Genomic DNA, 16,164 nt, shown 5'->3' with positions numbered 1-16,164 from the left:
ACACACCCCTCTCTGATCAGACACACCCCCTCTCTGGGGAGACACACCCCTCTCTGTCAGACTTGCCCCCTCTCTGGCCATACCTGCCCCTTCTTTGGTCAGAATTCATTGGAACTTTCATATGACTACAGATCACCGGTCTGATCCAGACAGCGTTCCCTCAGCTTCATCAGATGCGAATGCCCCCCGACCCCCCCCCCCCAGTACATCTGTGCCCCTCCGCCTGCCCGCTTCCCTCTGTCACATTTGGCTTTCCTGGCCCCCCAGGATGCTGAAAAAGAAAACATTACATAGGAAGCCTGGGAGGGGGGGGGGGGGGGCTCATTCATCGGCTCCGCTCACTCTTCACACATCGGGGACTTTATCCCTCTCACTTCATTCCTCTCTATTTATTATCTATGGGGAGACCTCTCACCCCGAGTCATCCATCACCTCTGTCATCCATCACCTCTGTCATCCCTCACCCACCGGGAACGCATATGACTGCAAAATGACTTAACTGTAATAGATGGACCCCGGAGTCCTTTATTCTTCACGCTGCGTGCGTCTGGAAGATCAACTTCCCCCTACATTGGGAATAGCGCTTTGTCCTGGTACGTGCGCCCCCCAACTTCCCCCTACATTGGGAATATCGCTCCGTCCTGGTACGTGCGCCCCCCAACTTCCCCTACATTGGGAATAGCGCTCCGTCCTGGTACGTGCGCCCCCCCAACTTCCCCCTACATTGGGAATAGCACTCCGTCCTGGTACGTGCGCCCCCTAACTTCCCCCTACATCGGGAATAGCAATCTGTCCTGGTACGTGCGCCCCCTAACTTCCCCCTACATTGGGAATAGCGCTTCGTCCTGGTACGTGCGCCCCCCCAACTTCCCCCTACATTGGGAATAGCGCTTCGTCCTGGTACGTGCGCCCCCTAACTTCCCCCTACATTGGGAATAGCGCTTCGTCCTGGTACGTGCGCCCCCCAACTTCCCCCTACATTGGGAATAGTGCCTGGTCCTGGTACGTGCGCCCCCTAACTTCCCCCTACATTGGGAATAGCGATCCGTCCTGGTACGTGCGCCCCCTAACTTCCCCCTACATTGGGAATAGCGCTCCGTCCCGGTACGTGAGCCCCCCAACTTCCACCTACATTGGGAATAGCGATCCGTCCTGGTACGTGCGCCCCCCCAACTTCCCCCTACATTGGGAATTGCGATCCGTCCTGGTACGTGCGCCCCCCAACTTCCCCCTACATTGGGAATAGCGCTCCGTCCTGGTACGTGCGCCCCCCAACTTCCCCCTACATTGGGAATAGCGCTCCGTCCTGGTACGTGCGCCCCCCCAACTTCCACCTACATTGGGAATAGCGCTCCGTCCTGGTACGTGCGCCCCCCAACTTCCCCCTACATTGGGAATAGAGCTCCGTCCTGGTACGTGCGCCCCCCCAACTTCCCCCTACATTGGGAATAGCGATTCGTCCTGGTACGTGCGCCCCCCAACTTCCCCCTACATTGGGAATAGCGCTCCGTCCTGGTACGTGCGCCCCCCAACTTCCCCCTACATTGGGAATAGCGCTCCGTCCTGGTACGTGCGCCCCCCAACTTCCCCCTACATTGGGAATAGCGCTCTGTCCTGGTACGTGCGCCCCCCCAACTTCCACCTACATTGGGAATAGCGCTCCGTCCTGGTACGTGCGCCCCCCAACTTCCCCCTACATTGGGAATAGAGCTCCGTCCTGGTACGTTCGCCCCCCAACTTCCCCCTACATTGGGAATAGCGCTCCGTCCTGGTACGTGCGCCCCCAACTTCCCCCTACATTGGGAATAGCGCTCCGTCCTGGTATGTGCGCCCCCCCAACTTCCCCCTACATTGGGAATAGCGCTCCGTCCTGGTACGTGCGCCCCCCCAACTTCCCCCTACATTGGGAATAGCGCTTCGTCCTGGTACGTCCTTCCCCCTACGTTGGGAATAGCGCTTCGTCCTGATACGTGCGTCCCCCCAACTACCCCCTACATTGGGAATAGCGCTCCGTCCTGGTACGTGAGCTTCTCCCTCACCCAGTCTGAGCTCTGCTGTACAGGAATAGCAACAAGTCACATTCAGGTACTTAAACTCACATTATTGATGTATTAGTGATTACTGAGTTCTGCCTGGAGGTCAGTTTTAGCCATTCTCTGAATATTCCCCCCGGGGTTCCCCTTTAACATCCTATATCAAGTTCTCCGCATTACACCCAGAAGTCACCTGAGGTTGTCCAATCGTCTCCGACCTTCTCCTCCACCCCGGCAGGTTCTTCTCCACTCCCCCCCCCCCCCACATTGACTCATCCTTTCCAGCCTGGCCAGGCCTCCCTCCCCCGCACTCTCCCTTTCATATTTGTTTTAGCAAGAAAATCCGCAGAATGGAAGAGAAACCGAGAGCGGGTGTGAAGGGAGGGGGGGAGCGGGTGTGGGGGGGGGGCATTTGTAAAGGGTGGGGGGGGCGGGTGTGAAGGGAGGGGGGGAGCGGGTGTGAAGGGGGGGCGGGTGTGAAGGGAGGGGGGGAGCGGGTGTGGGGGAGCAGGTGTGAAGGGAGGGGGGGAAGCGGGTGTGGGGGGGCGGGTGTGAAGGGAGGGGGGAGCGAGTGTGGGGGGCGGCTGTGAAGGGAGGGGGGGAGAGGGTGTGAAGGGAGAGGGGCTGGACGGCTGTGGGGGGGGGGGCAGGTGTGAAGGGAGGGGGGGAGCGGGTGTGGGGCGGGTGGGTGTGAAGGGAGGGGGGAGCGGGTGTGAAGGGGGGCTAGGGTGTGAAGGGAGGGGGGAGCGGGTGTGGGGGGGTGGGTGTGAAGGGAAGGGGGGGCAGAGCGGGTGTAAAGGGGGGGGAGAGGGTGTGAAGGGAGAGGGGGTGGACGGCTGCATCAAATCGGTTCAGAAACCATTTTGAATGCAGTAACGTGCGTTTTTTTCCCCACAATTTTACGCGTTTCGTCAGCCCATTGGAATGAATGGGCCGCTGAAAACCGCTGTGACGTGAACCGGCCCTAAAACCTTTTCTGAGTCGAGATGCACCGCCGCGCTCAGCTGAGAGAATCCCCCTCCCTCCTCTCCCCTCCCCCGGCTCCGATCTGACACCAGCCACTCCAACGGGGCGTCTGTCACTCCCCTCACCTGGGTGTCACCTTGTCTTGTCAGGTGTCGCCTCCAGTCTGTCACATGCGTCCGCGTTCTCTCTAGAAATTCCATTTCTCCTTTTATTCCTCCCGTCGCACTCCCCCCCCCCCCCCCCCATCCCGCTCTATTATAAAGGACTTCATACAAAGTATCAATTAAGTGACAGGCGCAATAAAAGGGATTCTTTGTTGCGAGTATTGAAGCCGTTTCCCCGAGCGCACGGTGGAACCGTACAATCCATATTCAGACTTCTTTTTCTTTTTGTTCCGCCAGGGCTCGCCGTGCGTTCGGCAGCGAAAGGGTGGCCCCCGGAATTTCTGCAGACATTTAAAGAGACAGGCACACATTTCTGCGCTTTGTGTGTCCCCCCCCCCCAGAAGGGGAATTGTTGGTGAAGATAAGCGGAGAAAGGGAAATGGATTGGTGGGGGGGGGGGATGATTGATGAAGACGGATGGCGCTGGCAGACTTTGTTTGTTTATGCGTTCGCCTAATTTCTGTCACTTCTAGTAACCGCGTGGCCGCTTCCCAGGAAAAAGCCAAAGCGAGCAGGGAAAGAAAGCGGGGGCTGCACGCCGCGTCCGCCGCACGTGGAGGGTCGCCGGACGCCTTCCCCCTTGTCTTCTCTTTAAATTGGCGCTCCATTATGTAGGTGACACGAGGGAAGTGGACATTGTATTCAGAACGAGTGACAAGAAGGGTCTGAGAACGGAACGCGCGGGGGCGCGGAGGGGGGTCGCGTCAAGTGGTAATGGCAACCGGGTGACAGATGTCGGGGGAGGGGGTCAGTGGGAACAAGACTAAACATGGCGCCTCTTAAGTGAAATAGAATCCTGAGGAATAATAAACTCCTACTAACCACTAGTCACCTTTTACTACCCTCCCAGCAGCAGAGAGACAGAACCATCGTCCTGACGTGGACCTCTCATCAGACCTTTTTTCTTTTTTTTCGTAATAAGTGCTCAGTAATCCTTCCAGGTATTTATACCTCTCACAGAGACCACAGTAATCCCCCCAACAATGCCTTGATCTGCTTCTCTCTTCAGAAGGGTGGGGGCACCTTCATCTGATGTCCATGGCTCACCCTCATCTGATGTCCATGGCTCCCCCTCATCTGATGTCCATGGCTCACCCTCATCTGATGTCCATGGCTCACCCTCATCTGATGTCCATGGCTCACCCTCATCTGATGTCCATGGCTCACCTTCATCTGATGTCCATGGCTCACCTTCATCTGATGTCCATGGCTCACCCTCATCTGATGTCCATGGCTCACCTTCATCTGATGTCCATGTCTCACCTTCATCTGATGTCCATGTCTCACCTTCATCTGATGTCCATGGCTCGCCCTTATCTGATGTCCATGGCTTACCCTCATCTGATGTCCATGGCTTACCCTCATCTGATGTCCATGGCTCACCCTCATCTGATGTCCATGGCTCGCCCTTATCTGATGTCCATGGCTCACCTTCATCTGATGTCCATGGCTCACCCTCATCTGATGTCCATGGCTCACCTTCATCTGATGTCCATGGCTCACCCTCATCTGATGTCCATGGCTCACCCTCATCTGATGTCCATGGCTCACCTTCATCTGATGTCCATGGCTCACCTTCATCTGATGTCCATGGCTCACCCTCATCTGATGTCCATGGCTCACCCTCATCTGATGTCCATGGCTCACCCTCATCTGATGTCCATGGCTCACCTTCATCTGATGTCCATGGCTCACCCTTATCTGATGTCCATGGCTCACCCTCATCTGATGTCCATGGCTCACCTTCATCTGATGTCCATGGCTCGCCCTCATCTGATGTCCATGGCTCGCCCTCATCTGATGTCCATGGCTCGCCCTCATCTGATGTCCATGGCTCACCCTCATCTGATGTCCATGGCTCACCCTCATCTGATGTCCGTGGCTCACCCTCATCTGATGTCCGTGGCTCACCCTCATCTGATGTCCATGGCTCACCCTCATCTGATGTCCATGGCTCACCCTCATCTGATGTCCATGGCTCACCCTCATCTGATGTCCATGGCTCACCCTCATCTGATGTCCCACCTTCATCTGATGTCCATGGCTTACCCTCATCTGATGTCCATGGCTCACCCTCATCTGATGTCCATGGCTTACCCTCATCTGATGTCCATGGCTTACCCTCATCTGATGTCCATGGCTTACCCTCATCTGATGTCCATGGCTCACCTTCATCTGATGTCCATGGCTCACCTTCATCTGATGTCCATGGCTCACCCTCATCTGATGTTCATGGCTCACCCTCATCTGATGTCCATGGCTCACCTTCATCTGATGTCCATGGCTCACCTTCATCTGATGTCCATGGCTCACCCTCATCTGATGTCCATGGCTTACCCCTACCTTGCGACCATGGCCCATCCTTGTATAATATCCACGGTTTACCCTCACTTGATTTCCATGGCAAACCATTGGGCTTGGCAATAGTACCAATGGCAGGTCCTCTTTAGGATGTGGATATCATCTCCTCTATGGGGCAATTTAGTACGTAGATCATTGTATGTGTTAGACCAACTAGAGTGTAAGCTCCTTTGGGGGTCGAAACAGATGCAAGTAGCTGAGTAGATCTTTGTAAAGTGCTGAGGAAATGTCAGCGCTGTAAAAAAAGAAGGAAATTCAATCTCCACCGATAACTGCCGGCAGACACATAAAAGATGGATACGGCAGTTAGCATAATACGGGTTTAGTTAGCGGCTTGTTTTGATTCACATTGTAATGAAAAAGCGCATGGGAGTGAGCGGAACAAGGTCTGAATGTCATTCACGTGTCTCTTATGTTTTAAGCTTTTAATTATACAGCTTTTTATTGTGCCGATCTGCATGCCGAGGGCTTTGTTTGCTCCTCAGAATACAGACAGCTTTTCTAAAACGTTCTCCTGGTAAAGAAAAAGAAAACACGACTTCTGTTTGTGCGCCGGGAACACTTTGCATCCTTGGATAAATAAAAGAGCAGTTCTTCTGATTCGTGGCGCAACCTTTTGTTGGTCGTTGCCCAGTGCTGAGCCCATCCTCATCAGACATTGATGGGTCACCCTCACCTGATGTCCATGGGTCACCCTCACCTGATGTCCATGGGTCACCCTCACCTGATGTCCATGGGTCACCCTCACCTGATGTCCATGGGTCACCCTCATCTGATGTCCATGGGTCACCCTCACCTGATGTCCATGAGTCACCCTCACCTGATGTCCATGGGTCACCCTCACCTGATGTCCATGGGTCACCCTCACCTGATGTCCATGAGTCACCCTCACCTGATGTCCATGGGTCACCCTCACCTGATGTCCATGGGTCACCCTCACCTGTTCTCCATGGGTCACCCTCACCTGATGTTCATGGGTCACCCTCACCTGATGTCCATGAGTCACCCTCACCTGATGTCCATGGGTCACCCTCACCTGATGTCCATGGCTCACCCTCACCTGATGTCCATGGCTCACCCTCATCTGATGTTCATGGGTCACCCTCACCTGATGTCCATGGGTCACCCTCACCTGATGTCCATGTCCCCCCTTGTATAATAACCATGTCCCCCCCCTTGTATAATAACCATGTCCCCCCCTTGTATAATAACCATGTCCCCCCCCCCTTGTATAATGTCCATGGTTCACCCTCGTTTAGTGTCCATTTCTCACCCTCACCTGATTTCCATAGCTCACCTCAATGTCCACGACCCACCCTCGTAAAATGTCCATGGCTCACCCACGTATGATGTCCATGGCTTACTCAGGAATGATATCCATAGCTCCTCCTCACCTTATGTCCATGTTTCACTCATGTACGATGTCTCATCCTTGAAATTATGTTCATGGCTCACCCTCACTTGATGTTCATGGTTCACTCTCATTAAATGTCTATGGTTCACCCTCATATGGTGTCTATGGTTCGCCCTCATATGGTGTCCATGGTTCACCCTTATATGATGTCCATAGTTCACCCTCATATGATGTCCATGGTTCACCCTCATATGATGTCCATGGTTCACCCTCATATGATGTCCATGGTTCACTCTCATTAGATGTCTATGGTTCACCCTCATATGATGTTCATGGTTTACTCTCATATGATGTCCATGGTTCACTCTCATTAGATGTCCATGGTTCATTCTCATTAGAGGTCCATGGTACACTCTCATTAAATGTCTATGGTTCACCCTCATATGGTGTCTATGGTCCACCCTCATATGATGTCCATGGTTGACCTTCATATGATGTCCATGGTTCACTCTCATATGATGTCTATGGTTGACCCTCATATGATGTCTATGGTTGACCCTCATATGATGTCTATGGTCCACCCTCATATGATGTCTATGGTTGACCCTCATATGATGTCTATGGTTGACCCTCATATGATGTCCATGGTTCACCCTCATATGATGTCTATGGTTCACCTTCATATGATCTCCATGGTTCGCCCTCATATGGTGTCCATTGCTTACTCTGATGTCCATGGCTCCCGTTTGTAGGATGTCTACGGTTCACTCTTATCTGATGTCCATGGTTCATACTCATATGATGTCTATAACACACCCTCCTCTGATCTAAATGGCTCACCCTTGTAGGATGTTCAAGGCTCACCCTTATCTGATGTCTATGGCTCATACTCACATGATGTCTATGACACACCCTCATCTGATGTCCATGGCCCACTCTCATCTGATATCCATGGCCCACTCTCATCTGATGTCCATGGCCCCTCCTAATCTAAAGTCCATGGCCCCTCCTAATCTGATGTCCATGGCCCCTCCTAATCTGATGTCCATGGCCCCTCCTAATCTGATGTCCATGGCCCCTCCTAATCTGATGTCCATGGCCCCTCCTAATCTGATGTCCATGGGCCCTCCTAATTGATGTCCATGGGCCCTCCTAATCTGATGTCCATGGTTCCCCCTCCCTTGATGTTGGCCTGAATGCATTGTACCTTCAAAGCAAAACACAAAACTGTCTGTAAAAGCTGACGGATGGGAGGAACTGCAGAACGGCGTTTTCTGTTACCTGTGGTGGTACAGACACGTCTTTCCGCTTTTCAAACTTTATCTAAAGGGAAGAATTTTTACCTGCAAAGTCACAGTCATCCATTACCCAAAGGCGTTTGTCAAATATTTCTCCAATCCAATTGATAGATTAGAGCAGAATGCGCAGAGATCTAGTTGAATCTAGTCCTTTAGTATTTGCCCCGGGAACTGTCCTGTTCTTCTTCATACTCCAATTATCCGCCATTCTGGTCAGGAATTCCCCCGAAATACATTTCCGAGTCTTTCGCCTCCTATAAAGCATTCCACAAAAAAAGGGACCAAGAAACCTATTTACAAACCTGCATTCTGAGACCCTTAAAGGCAAATAATCCTGATATACGCCTGGTCAGGGGTGACGCCGGCACGCCAAAATCACCGGAAATTCCAAAGACACTTTCCACCATTCGAACCTCCTTAGTGATCAGAGAGGTTGTCCATCAGATCAGAGGACCAGCCGATCAGAACGGACTACTAAAGCCCCGTACACGCGGTCGGACTTTCGACCGGCCAAAATCACATCGGAATTCCGACGGCATTCCATCGGAGGAAAAGAGAACATGTTCTCTCTCTAAACTCCGACGGAATTCCCAATGGGAAAAGTCCGATGGGGCAAACACACGGTCGGAATATCCGATGAAAAAACTCTGTCTGACTTTTTCCATCAGAAATTCCGATCGTGTGTACGGGGCATAAGACTTCTATTTTGCTGTCTGTATCTTCTTGTCCTATAACACAGGGGTCTCCAAACTGCGGCCCGAGGGCCAGATGTGGCCCTTTCCTGTTATCTGGCCCTTGTGGCACTATTTCTTCCACAGATAACAACAATGGAGCATAATCCCCCCCCCCCCCCCCACTGACACAAAGGAGGGTGCACAATTCCTCCCAATGGGGCACAAATCCTCCCAATGAAACCAATGATGGGGCACGATTTCTCCCAATGGTACCAATTATGAGGCACTATTCTTCCCACTGACTCAGACGATGGGGCACAATTCCCCCCAGTTACACCAACAATGGGCCACAATTTCTCTCAATGACACCAATTATGAGGCATAATTCCCCACACTGACCCCAATGATGGTGCACAATTCCTCCCACTGACACCAACAATGGGCCACAATTCCTCCCACTGACACCAACAACGGGGCACAATTCCTCCCACTGACACCAACAATGGGGCACAATTCCTCCCAGTGACACCAACAATGGGGCACAATTCCTCCCACTGACACCAACGATGGGGCACAATTCCTCCCACTGACACCAACAATGGGCCACAATTCCTCCCACTGACACCAACGATGGGGCACTATTCCTCCCACTGACACCAACAATGGGGCACAATTCCTCCCACTGACACCAACGATGGGGCACAATTCCTCCCACTGACACCAACGATGGGGCACAATTCCTCCCACTGACACCAACAATGGGCCACAATTCCTCCCACTGACACCAACGATGGGGCACTATTCCTCCCACTGACACCAACGATGGGGCACAATTCCTCCCACTGACACCAACAATTGGGCACAATTCTTTCCACTGACGCCAACGATAGGGCATTGTTTATTCCTACTGATGTTGGGACCTTTTCTACCCCCCACTGGCGACAGTCCAGCCCCCCGAAAGTCGAAAGGACAGAAAACTGGCCCTTTGTTTAGAAAGTTTGTGCACCCACCCCCCCCCCCCCCCTGCTATAACGTATCCAAATGTGATTTTTTTTCCATATTTTCTAAATAAAAATGTTACTATTTGTATTTTCTGATTACTGACGCGTTGTTTCTCCTCTCCTCCCAGGTTCCCCCGGATTGTCCATTCCCCGCGCCATGCAACCCCGGGACCTGCTAGTCTTGGCCGGCGCCCTGCTATCCTTGTACTACGCCACTGCCAAGGAATTCTCCCCGCCGACCCCGCGGGTGCAGCTCTCCTTCAGAGGTAAGAATGTTTTCCTGGAATTCAACGCCGCTGAGCTGAAGGGGTTAATCTGACGTTTTGTTCTGCCCGTCCCTCAGCCAGCCTGTGGGATCTTTTCCCGGAGGAGAGGAGGAAGTTGTGGAAGGAGGGTTGGCGCGATCAATGCGGGTCATCCAGCCTATCATAGATCAGGCAGCTCGGCGTTAACCCCTCATGTGCTGGGGGAAATAAAATTATTTTCTTATCTAACCTGCAAGACCGATCGACCTCCCCCGTTGGCTCTCCTGAGTTGTGATGTACAGACAGGGCTTTTTTTTTTCAGCGGGGACGTGGGGGAACGCAGTTCCGGCACCTCCAGCACCAAATGTATGTAATAGCAAGGGGTGTGCTGGAGGGTCTATTAATGCTGTCTGCTGGGGGATGTATGGTCACTGGTGGGGGATCTAATGTTGCTGGGGTGGATCTTTTGTTGCTGAGGGTGGTATTTTGTTGTGGATGGTCCATTTATTCTGTGTGGGGTCTATTGTTGCTGAGGGGGGGGGGGGACAACTGTTACTGGGGTGGGGACCATTGTTGCTGGGGGAGTCTATTATTGTATGAGAGATCTATTGTTGCTGGGTTGGGGTTCAGGGGGTCAAGTCCTGTGGGGAAAAAGTGTGGGAACTCCCACCCAAGATCCACTCCCCCACCCAAAAAAATTATACGCTCATATGCATATATATTTCACAGAAAATACTGGTGCTGGCCTGGCTGGTCTCAGTGCTGGCCTGACTGGTCTCAGTGCTGGCCTGGCTGGTCTCAGTGCTGGCCTGGCTGGTCTCAGTGCTGGCCTGGCTGGTCTCAGTGCTGGCATGGCTGGTCTCAGTGCTGGCATGGCTGGCCTCAGTGCTGGCCTGGCTGGTCTCAGTGCTGGCCTGGCTGGTCTCAGTGCTGGCCTGAATAGTCTTGGTGCTGGCCTGGCTGGTCTCAGGGTGCTGGCCTGGCTGGTCTCAGTGCTGGCCTGAATAGTCTTGGTGCTGGCCTGGCTGGTCTCAGGGTGCTGGCCTGGCTGGTCTCAGGGTGCTGGCTGGCTGGCCTCAGGGTATTCGGTGCTGGCATGGCTGGCCTCAGTGCTGGCATGGCTGGCCTCAGTGCTGGCCTGGCTGGTCTCAGTGCTGGCCTGGCTGGTCTCAGTGCTGGCCTGGCTGGTCTCAGGGTGCTGGCTGGCTGGTCTCAGGGTGCTGGCTGGCTGGCCTCAGGGTACTCAGTGCTGGCCTGGCTGGTCTCAGTGCTGGCCTGGCTGGTCTCAGTGCTGGACTGGCTGGTCTCAGTGCTAGACTGGCTGGTCTCAGAGTGCTGGCTGGCTGGCTGGCCTCAGCGTACTTGGTGCTGGCCTGGCTGGTCTCAGTGCTGGCCTGGCTGGTCTCAGTGCTGGCCTGGCTGGTCTCAGTGCTGGACTGGCTGGTCTCAGAGTGCTGGCTGGCTGGCTGGCCTCAGCGTACTTGGTGCTGGCCTGGCTGGTCTCAGGGTGCTGGCTGGCTGGCTGGCCTCAGCGTACTTGGTGCTGGCCTGGCTGGTCTCAGTGCTGAACTGGCTGGTCTCAGTGCTGGACTGGCTGGTCTCAGTGCTAGACTGGCTGGTCTCAGAGTGCTGGCTGGCTGGTCTCAGTGCTAGACTGGCTGGTCTCAGTGCTGGCCTGGCTGGTCTCAGTGCTGGCTGGCTGGTCTCAGTGCTGGACTGGCTGGTCTCAGAGTGCTGGCTGGCTGGCTGGCCTCAGCGTACTTGGTGCTGGCCTGGCTGGTCTCAGAGTGCTGGCTGGCTGGCTGGTCTCAGTGCTGGCCTGGCTGGTCTCAGTGCTGGCCTGGCTGGTCTCAGTGCTGGCTGGCTGGTCTCAGTGCTGGACTGGCTGGTCTCAGTGCTGGCCTGGCTGGTCTCAGTGCTGGCTGGCTGGTCTCAGTGCTGGACTGGCTGGTCTCAGAGTGCTGGCTGGCTGGCTGGCCTCAGCGTACTTGGTGCTGGCCTGGCTGGTCTCAGAGTGCTGGCTGGCTGGCTGGCCTCAGCGTACATGGTGCTGGCCTGGCTAGTCTCAGTGCTGGCCTGGCTGGTCTCAGTGCTGGCCTGGCTGGTCTCAGTGCTGGCCTGGCTGGTCTCAGGGTGTTGGCTGGTCAATCTATATATATATATAAATATATATTATAGCAGGGTACAAAAAGGGCTTTTTTTACAGCTCACTGCACACACAGTGTCAGTGTGTCAGTGTCAGGGCAGAGTGCGTGTGACGGTGTGAAGAGAGGAGACACGGGTAGTGTTGCTGTGTGACTCCGCCTCTGCGTGATGTCACACACAACCGGCCGCATACCGAAGGACAGGTGGCAGGCGAGGTCGGAATCTGGAGGAGGAGCTCCGGGTCTGCTTGGCTCAGCTCGCCTTCCCCTCACAGTGAGTCGAGTCCTTCACTATGCAGCGATGCTGCTCGAGGCTGCTCTAGTCCTGCAAAGGGAACGGCGTTCCTGCTGTGAAAAAAAGTGCAGGGACGCCGTTCCCACGCGTTCCTGCAGGACTCGAGCCCTGGTGGGGTCTATTATTGCTGGGAGGGGAATTTTTCGTTGCGTGGGAGGACCTATTGTTGTCGGGGGTGGGGTCTATTATTGGTGGGAGGGGAATCTATTGTTGCTCGGAAGGATCTATTATTACTGGGGTGGGGTCTATTGTCGCTGGTTCCAATGCATCTATAGACGAGAACAAATTATATACAAACCATTTAGCAAATGATACTTGGGGCAGTACTGGGAGGTGGGTTGGGAGTTGAATCAAGGGACGGTGCTTGGAGGTGGGTAGGGAGTGGAATCAAGGGACGGTGCTTGGAGGTGGGTAGGGAGTGGAATCAAGGGACGGGCTTGGAGGTGGGTAGGGAGTGGAATCAAGGGACGGTGCTTGGAGGTGGGTAGGGAGTGGAATCAAGGGACGGTGCTTGGAGGTGGGTAGGGAGTGGAATCAAGGGACAGTGCTTTGGAGGTGGGTAGGGAGTGGAATCAAGGGACGGTGCTTGGAGTTGGGTAGAGAGTGGAATCAAGGGACGGTGCTTGGAGGTGGGTAGGGAGTGGAATCAAGGGACGGTGCTTTGGAGGTGGGTAGAGAGTGGAATCAAGGGACGGTGCTTGAAGGTGGGTAGAGAGTGGAATCAAGGGACGGGCTTGGAGGTGGGTAGGGAGTGGAATCAAGGGACGGGCTTGGAGGTGGGTAGGGGCAGAAACAGGGGAAGGGGGGGGGGGACTCAGAAGGGGCGAGTTCCTGCACCTATTCTCTGAGGAAAAGCCCTGTGTACAGATATACCGGTGAATGTCACGCGAGGCGGTGTATGTCTTCTAGCCGTCACGTTTTTTTTTTGTGTATGCGGGTTTTATGTTTACGCCACGCTCCCATGTGTGCGGAATTGGAGTTTATCATTGGAAAACATCAACTAAACAAAATTTGATTGTTATAAATAAGTTCTGAGGAAACGCTCGGCAGTATTTTGAAATATATCTTTTCATGTTTATTATTTGCTGTAAACTTTCCAACTTCGTGAACAATCGGCGCACATGTTCCGCTCTGACTGGAGTTGAGGGATCTTTCCAGATGTTGGCGCCCAACTGGAGGCCCCGAGACCACCGGCGGCCACCTCCGTCTGGCTGTGGGGTCCAGGGAATGAGGGCAGCCAGGGAGCGATATCTGCCGAGGTAATAAAGTAATAATGCGCTAAAATCAACCTTCCAATATTACATAAACGCATACAAATTCCAATGGCGTAAAAACGATGGCTGTGCAATTTGTACACCCAATGTTTTTACGCCTTTGAAATTTGTATGCGTTTATGTAATATTGGAAGGTTGATTTTAGCGCATTATTACTTTATTAACCACTTCAGCCCCGGACCATTTGGCTGGCCAAAGACCGGGCCACTTTTTGCGATTCGGCACTGCGTCTGACAACCTTTATTCCCCACAAATAGAGCTTTCTTTTGGTGGTATTTGATCACCTCTGCGGTTCTTATTTTTTTGCGCTATAAACAAAAATAGAGCGACAATTTTGAAAAAAAATAAATATTTTTTACTTTTTGCTATAATAAATATCCCCAAAAATATATAAAAAAAATATTTTTTTCCTCAGTTTAGGCCGATACGTATTTTTCTACATATTTTTGGTAAAAAAAACGCAATAAGCGTACAGTGATTGGTTTGCGCAAAAGTCATAGCGTCTACAAAATAGAGGATAGTTTTATGGCATTTTTATTAATATTTTTTTTTTTTACTAGTAATGGCGGCGATCAGCAATTTTTATCGTGACTGCGACATTATGGCGGACACATCACACACTTTTGACACCATTTTGGGACCATTGTCATTTATACAGCGATCGGTGCTATAAAAATGCACTGATTACTGTAAAAAAAGGACACTGGCAGTGAAGGGGTTAACTTGTAGGGGGTGCTGAAGGGGTTAAGTGTGTCTTAGGGAGTGATTCTAACTGTTAGGGGGGCGTGGCTTGCCGTGACATGTCACTGATCGCTGTTCCCGATGACAGGGAACAGACGATCAGTGACATGTCACTAGGCAGAATGGGGAGATGTTGTGTTTACACTGTCTTCTCCCCGTTCTTCAGCTCTCTGACCCGATCGCGGGACACCGGAGGACATTGAGTCCTGCGGGTCTCGCGGGCACGGTCACGGAGCTCGTGTGACCACACGGCGGCAAATTAAAGGGGATGTATATATACGCCCATTTGCGCAGCCGTGCCATTCTGTCGACGTATATAAACTCGCGTGCCGCACATGTAACCCCACTCTTCCTCTACAAGTGTGCGAAGCTTGTTGTCTGGGGGACCTACGGCCGGGGAGCACCGATTTTTCAAAGCCGGACCCCCCTTTCATAGACTCCCATGTTAAACGTCAGTCTAGTCATGGACACCCTAGGCTTATATTCGAGTCAATAAGTTTTCCCAGTTTTTTCGTGATAAAATTGTTGCCTCCCCTCCTCCCCCTAACATTTCTCTGCCTTATATAAGTTGTGATATGGGGGGTAATTAGAATGGGGTCAATCAACCCCCATGACATATCAAATCACCCAACGGCCAGGGTTGTCGGGAAGAGACCCTTGTCCCCATCAACATGCACCCACCCCCCCATGTTGAGGGCATGCGGCCTGGTACGGGCGGCATGCTCAGGTAAGGGTCTGGTATGGATTTTGGGGGAACCGCCACGCCTTTTTTTCGGCGTAGGTGGTCCCCTTAAAAGAGGTGGACCTCTATTCAAATCAATGGGCTCCCATAGGGAACCATTGATTTTGAATAGAAACAGAAAAACGTGGCTGAAAACTAGCGCTGCAAAACGTGCATTGAATTCAATGCAAAACGCCTGGCGTCCGTACTAGCGTTACAGCCCATTTTTTAAAACGTCCATGGAAATGAAGCCTAAGCGCTTCAGTTTTAGTAAATCAGCCCCCCTTGCATCTTCTCACCCAATCGGGGAACACTCCCCAGCAGCAGGCAGAAGCAAACAATATCCTCGAGTTCAGGAGAAACCCAACGATCCCAGATAACATGAACAAAGCTCAAGCTGGCTACACCCTATCTACAAACACTGCATTGAACGTAGGGGCACTCCGGTGAAAGGAAGAGCGCCTACATTAGTCTTTTTTTTGGAATCGCTGAGCTCATTGAAAAGGAAACCCAGACCGGTAGAACTGCGAAGGCCTTTTTGCTGAGCTCCTGAAAATGCTTCCTCTGGTATATTCCATCTGAAAGGAAAGGCGGATTGGGGTCAGGACACCTGCTCTGCATACTTGTTCCGGGTCAGTGACGCAAAGTATTGAAACGGTCAGATCAGCGTGACGGGAAAGGGAGCTTTTTACAAAGTGGAGATAAACATTGGCCGCCTGCATGCGTTCCTTTAAGTGGAGCTCCGGCTAAACGGCTAAGAACACATTTTAAAAGCCATGTGGGGGGACGTTTTATCCCCCAAAATATTTGTCATTTTGTTCCATAATTCAAACAATCTCGGCCACTGCACAGGCAGGAAGGTGACACCGCTGACCGGTATCGAAGAATTGTAC

At 52.7% G+C, this 16,164-nt stretch overlaps 1 protein-coding gene across 4 annotated transcripts in view; it reads left to right on the top strand.

Moving 5' to 3' along the window:
- Positions 1–9,983: 9,983 nt before the first annotated feature.
- The window catches only part of SEMA3F (semaphorin 3F), a 98,085-nt gene continuing 91,904 nt past the window's right edge, over positions 9,984–16,164 (top strand). For all 4 annotated transcript variants that reach the window (XM_040358778.1, XM_040358777.1, XM_040358776.1 and 1 more), the window contains exon 1: positions 9,984–10,117. In XM_040358778.1, the coding sequence (XP_040214712.1) occupies positions 10,009–10,117 (109 nt within the window). In that variant the 5' untranslated portion in view covers positions 9,984–10,008. The remainder of the gene's footprint in view (positions 10,118–16,164) is intronic.

This window comes from Rana temporaria, chromosome 7 (genome assembly GCF_905171775.1).
Source record: "Rana temporaria chromosome 7, aRanTem1.1, whole genome shotgun sequence".
NCBI lineage: Eukaryota > Metazoa > Chordata > Amphibia > Anura > Ranidae > Rana > Rana temporaria.
The sequence above is the reverse complement of the archived record's forward strand: the minus strand, read 5'-3'. Positions and strand labels throughout refer to the sequence as shown.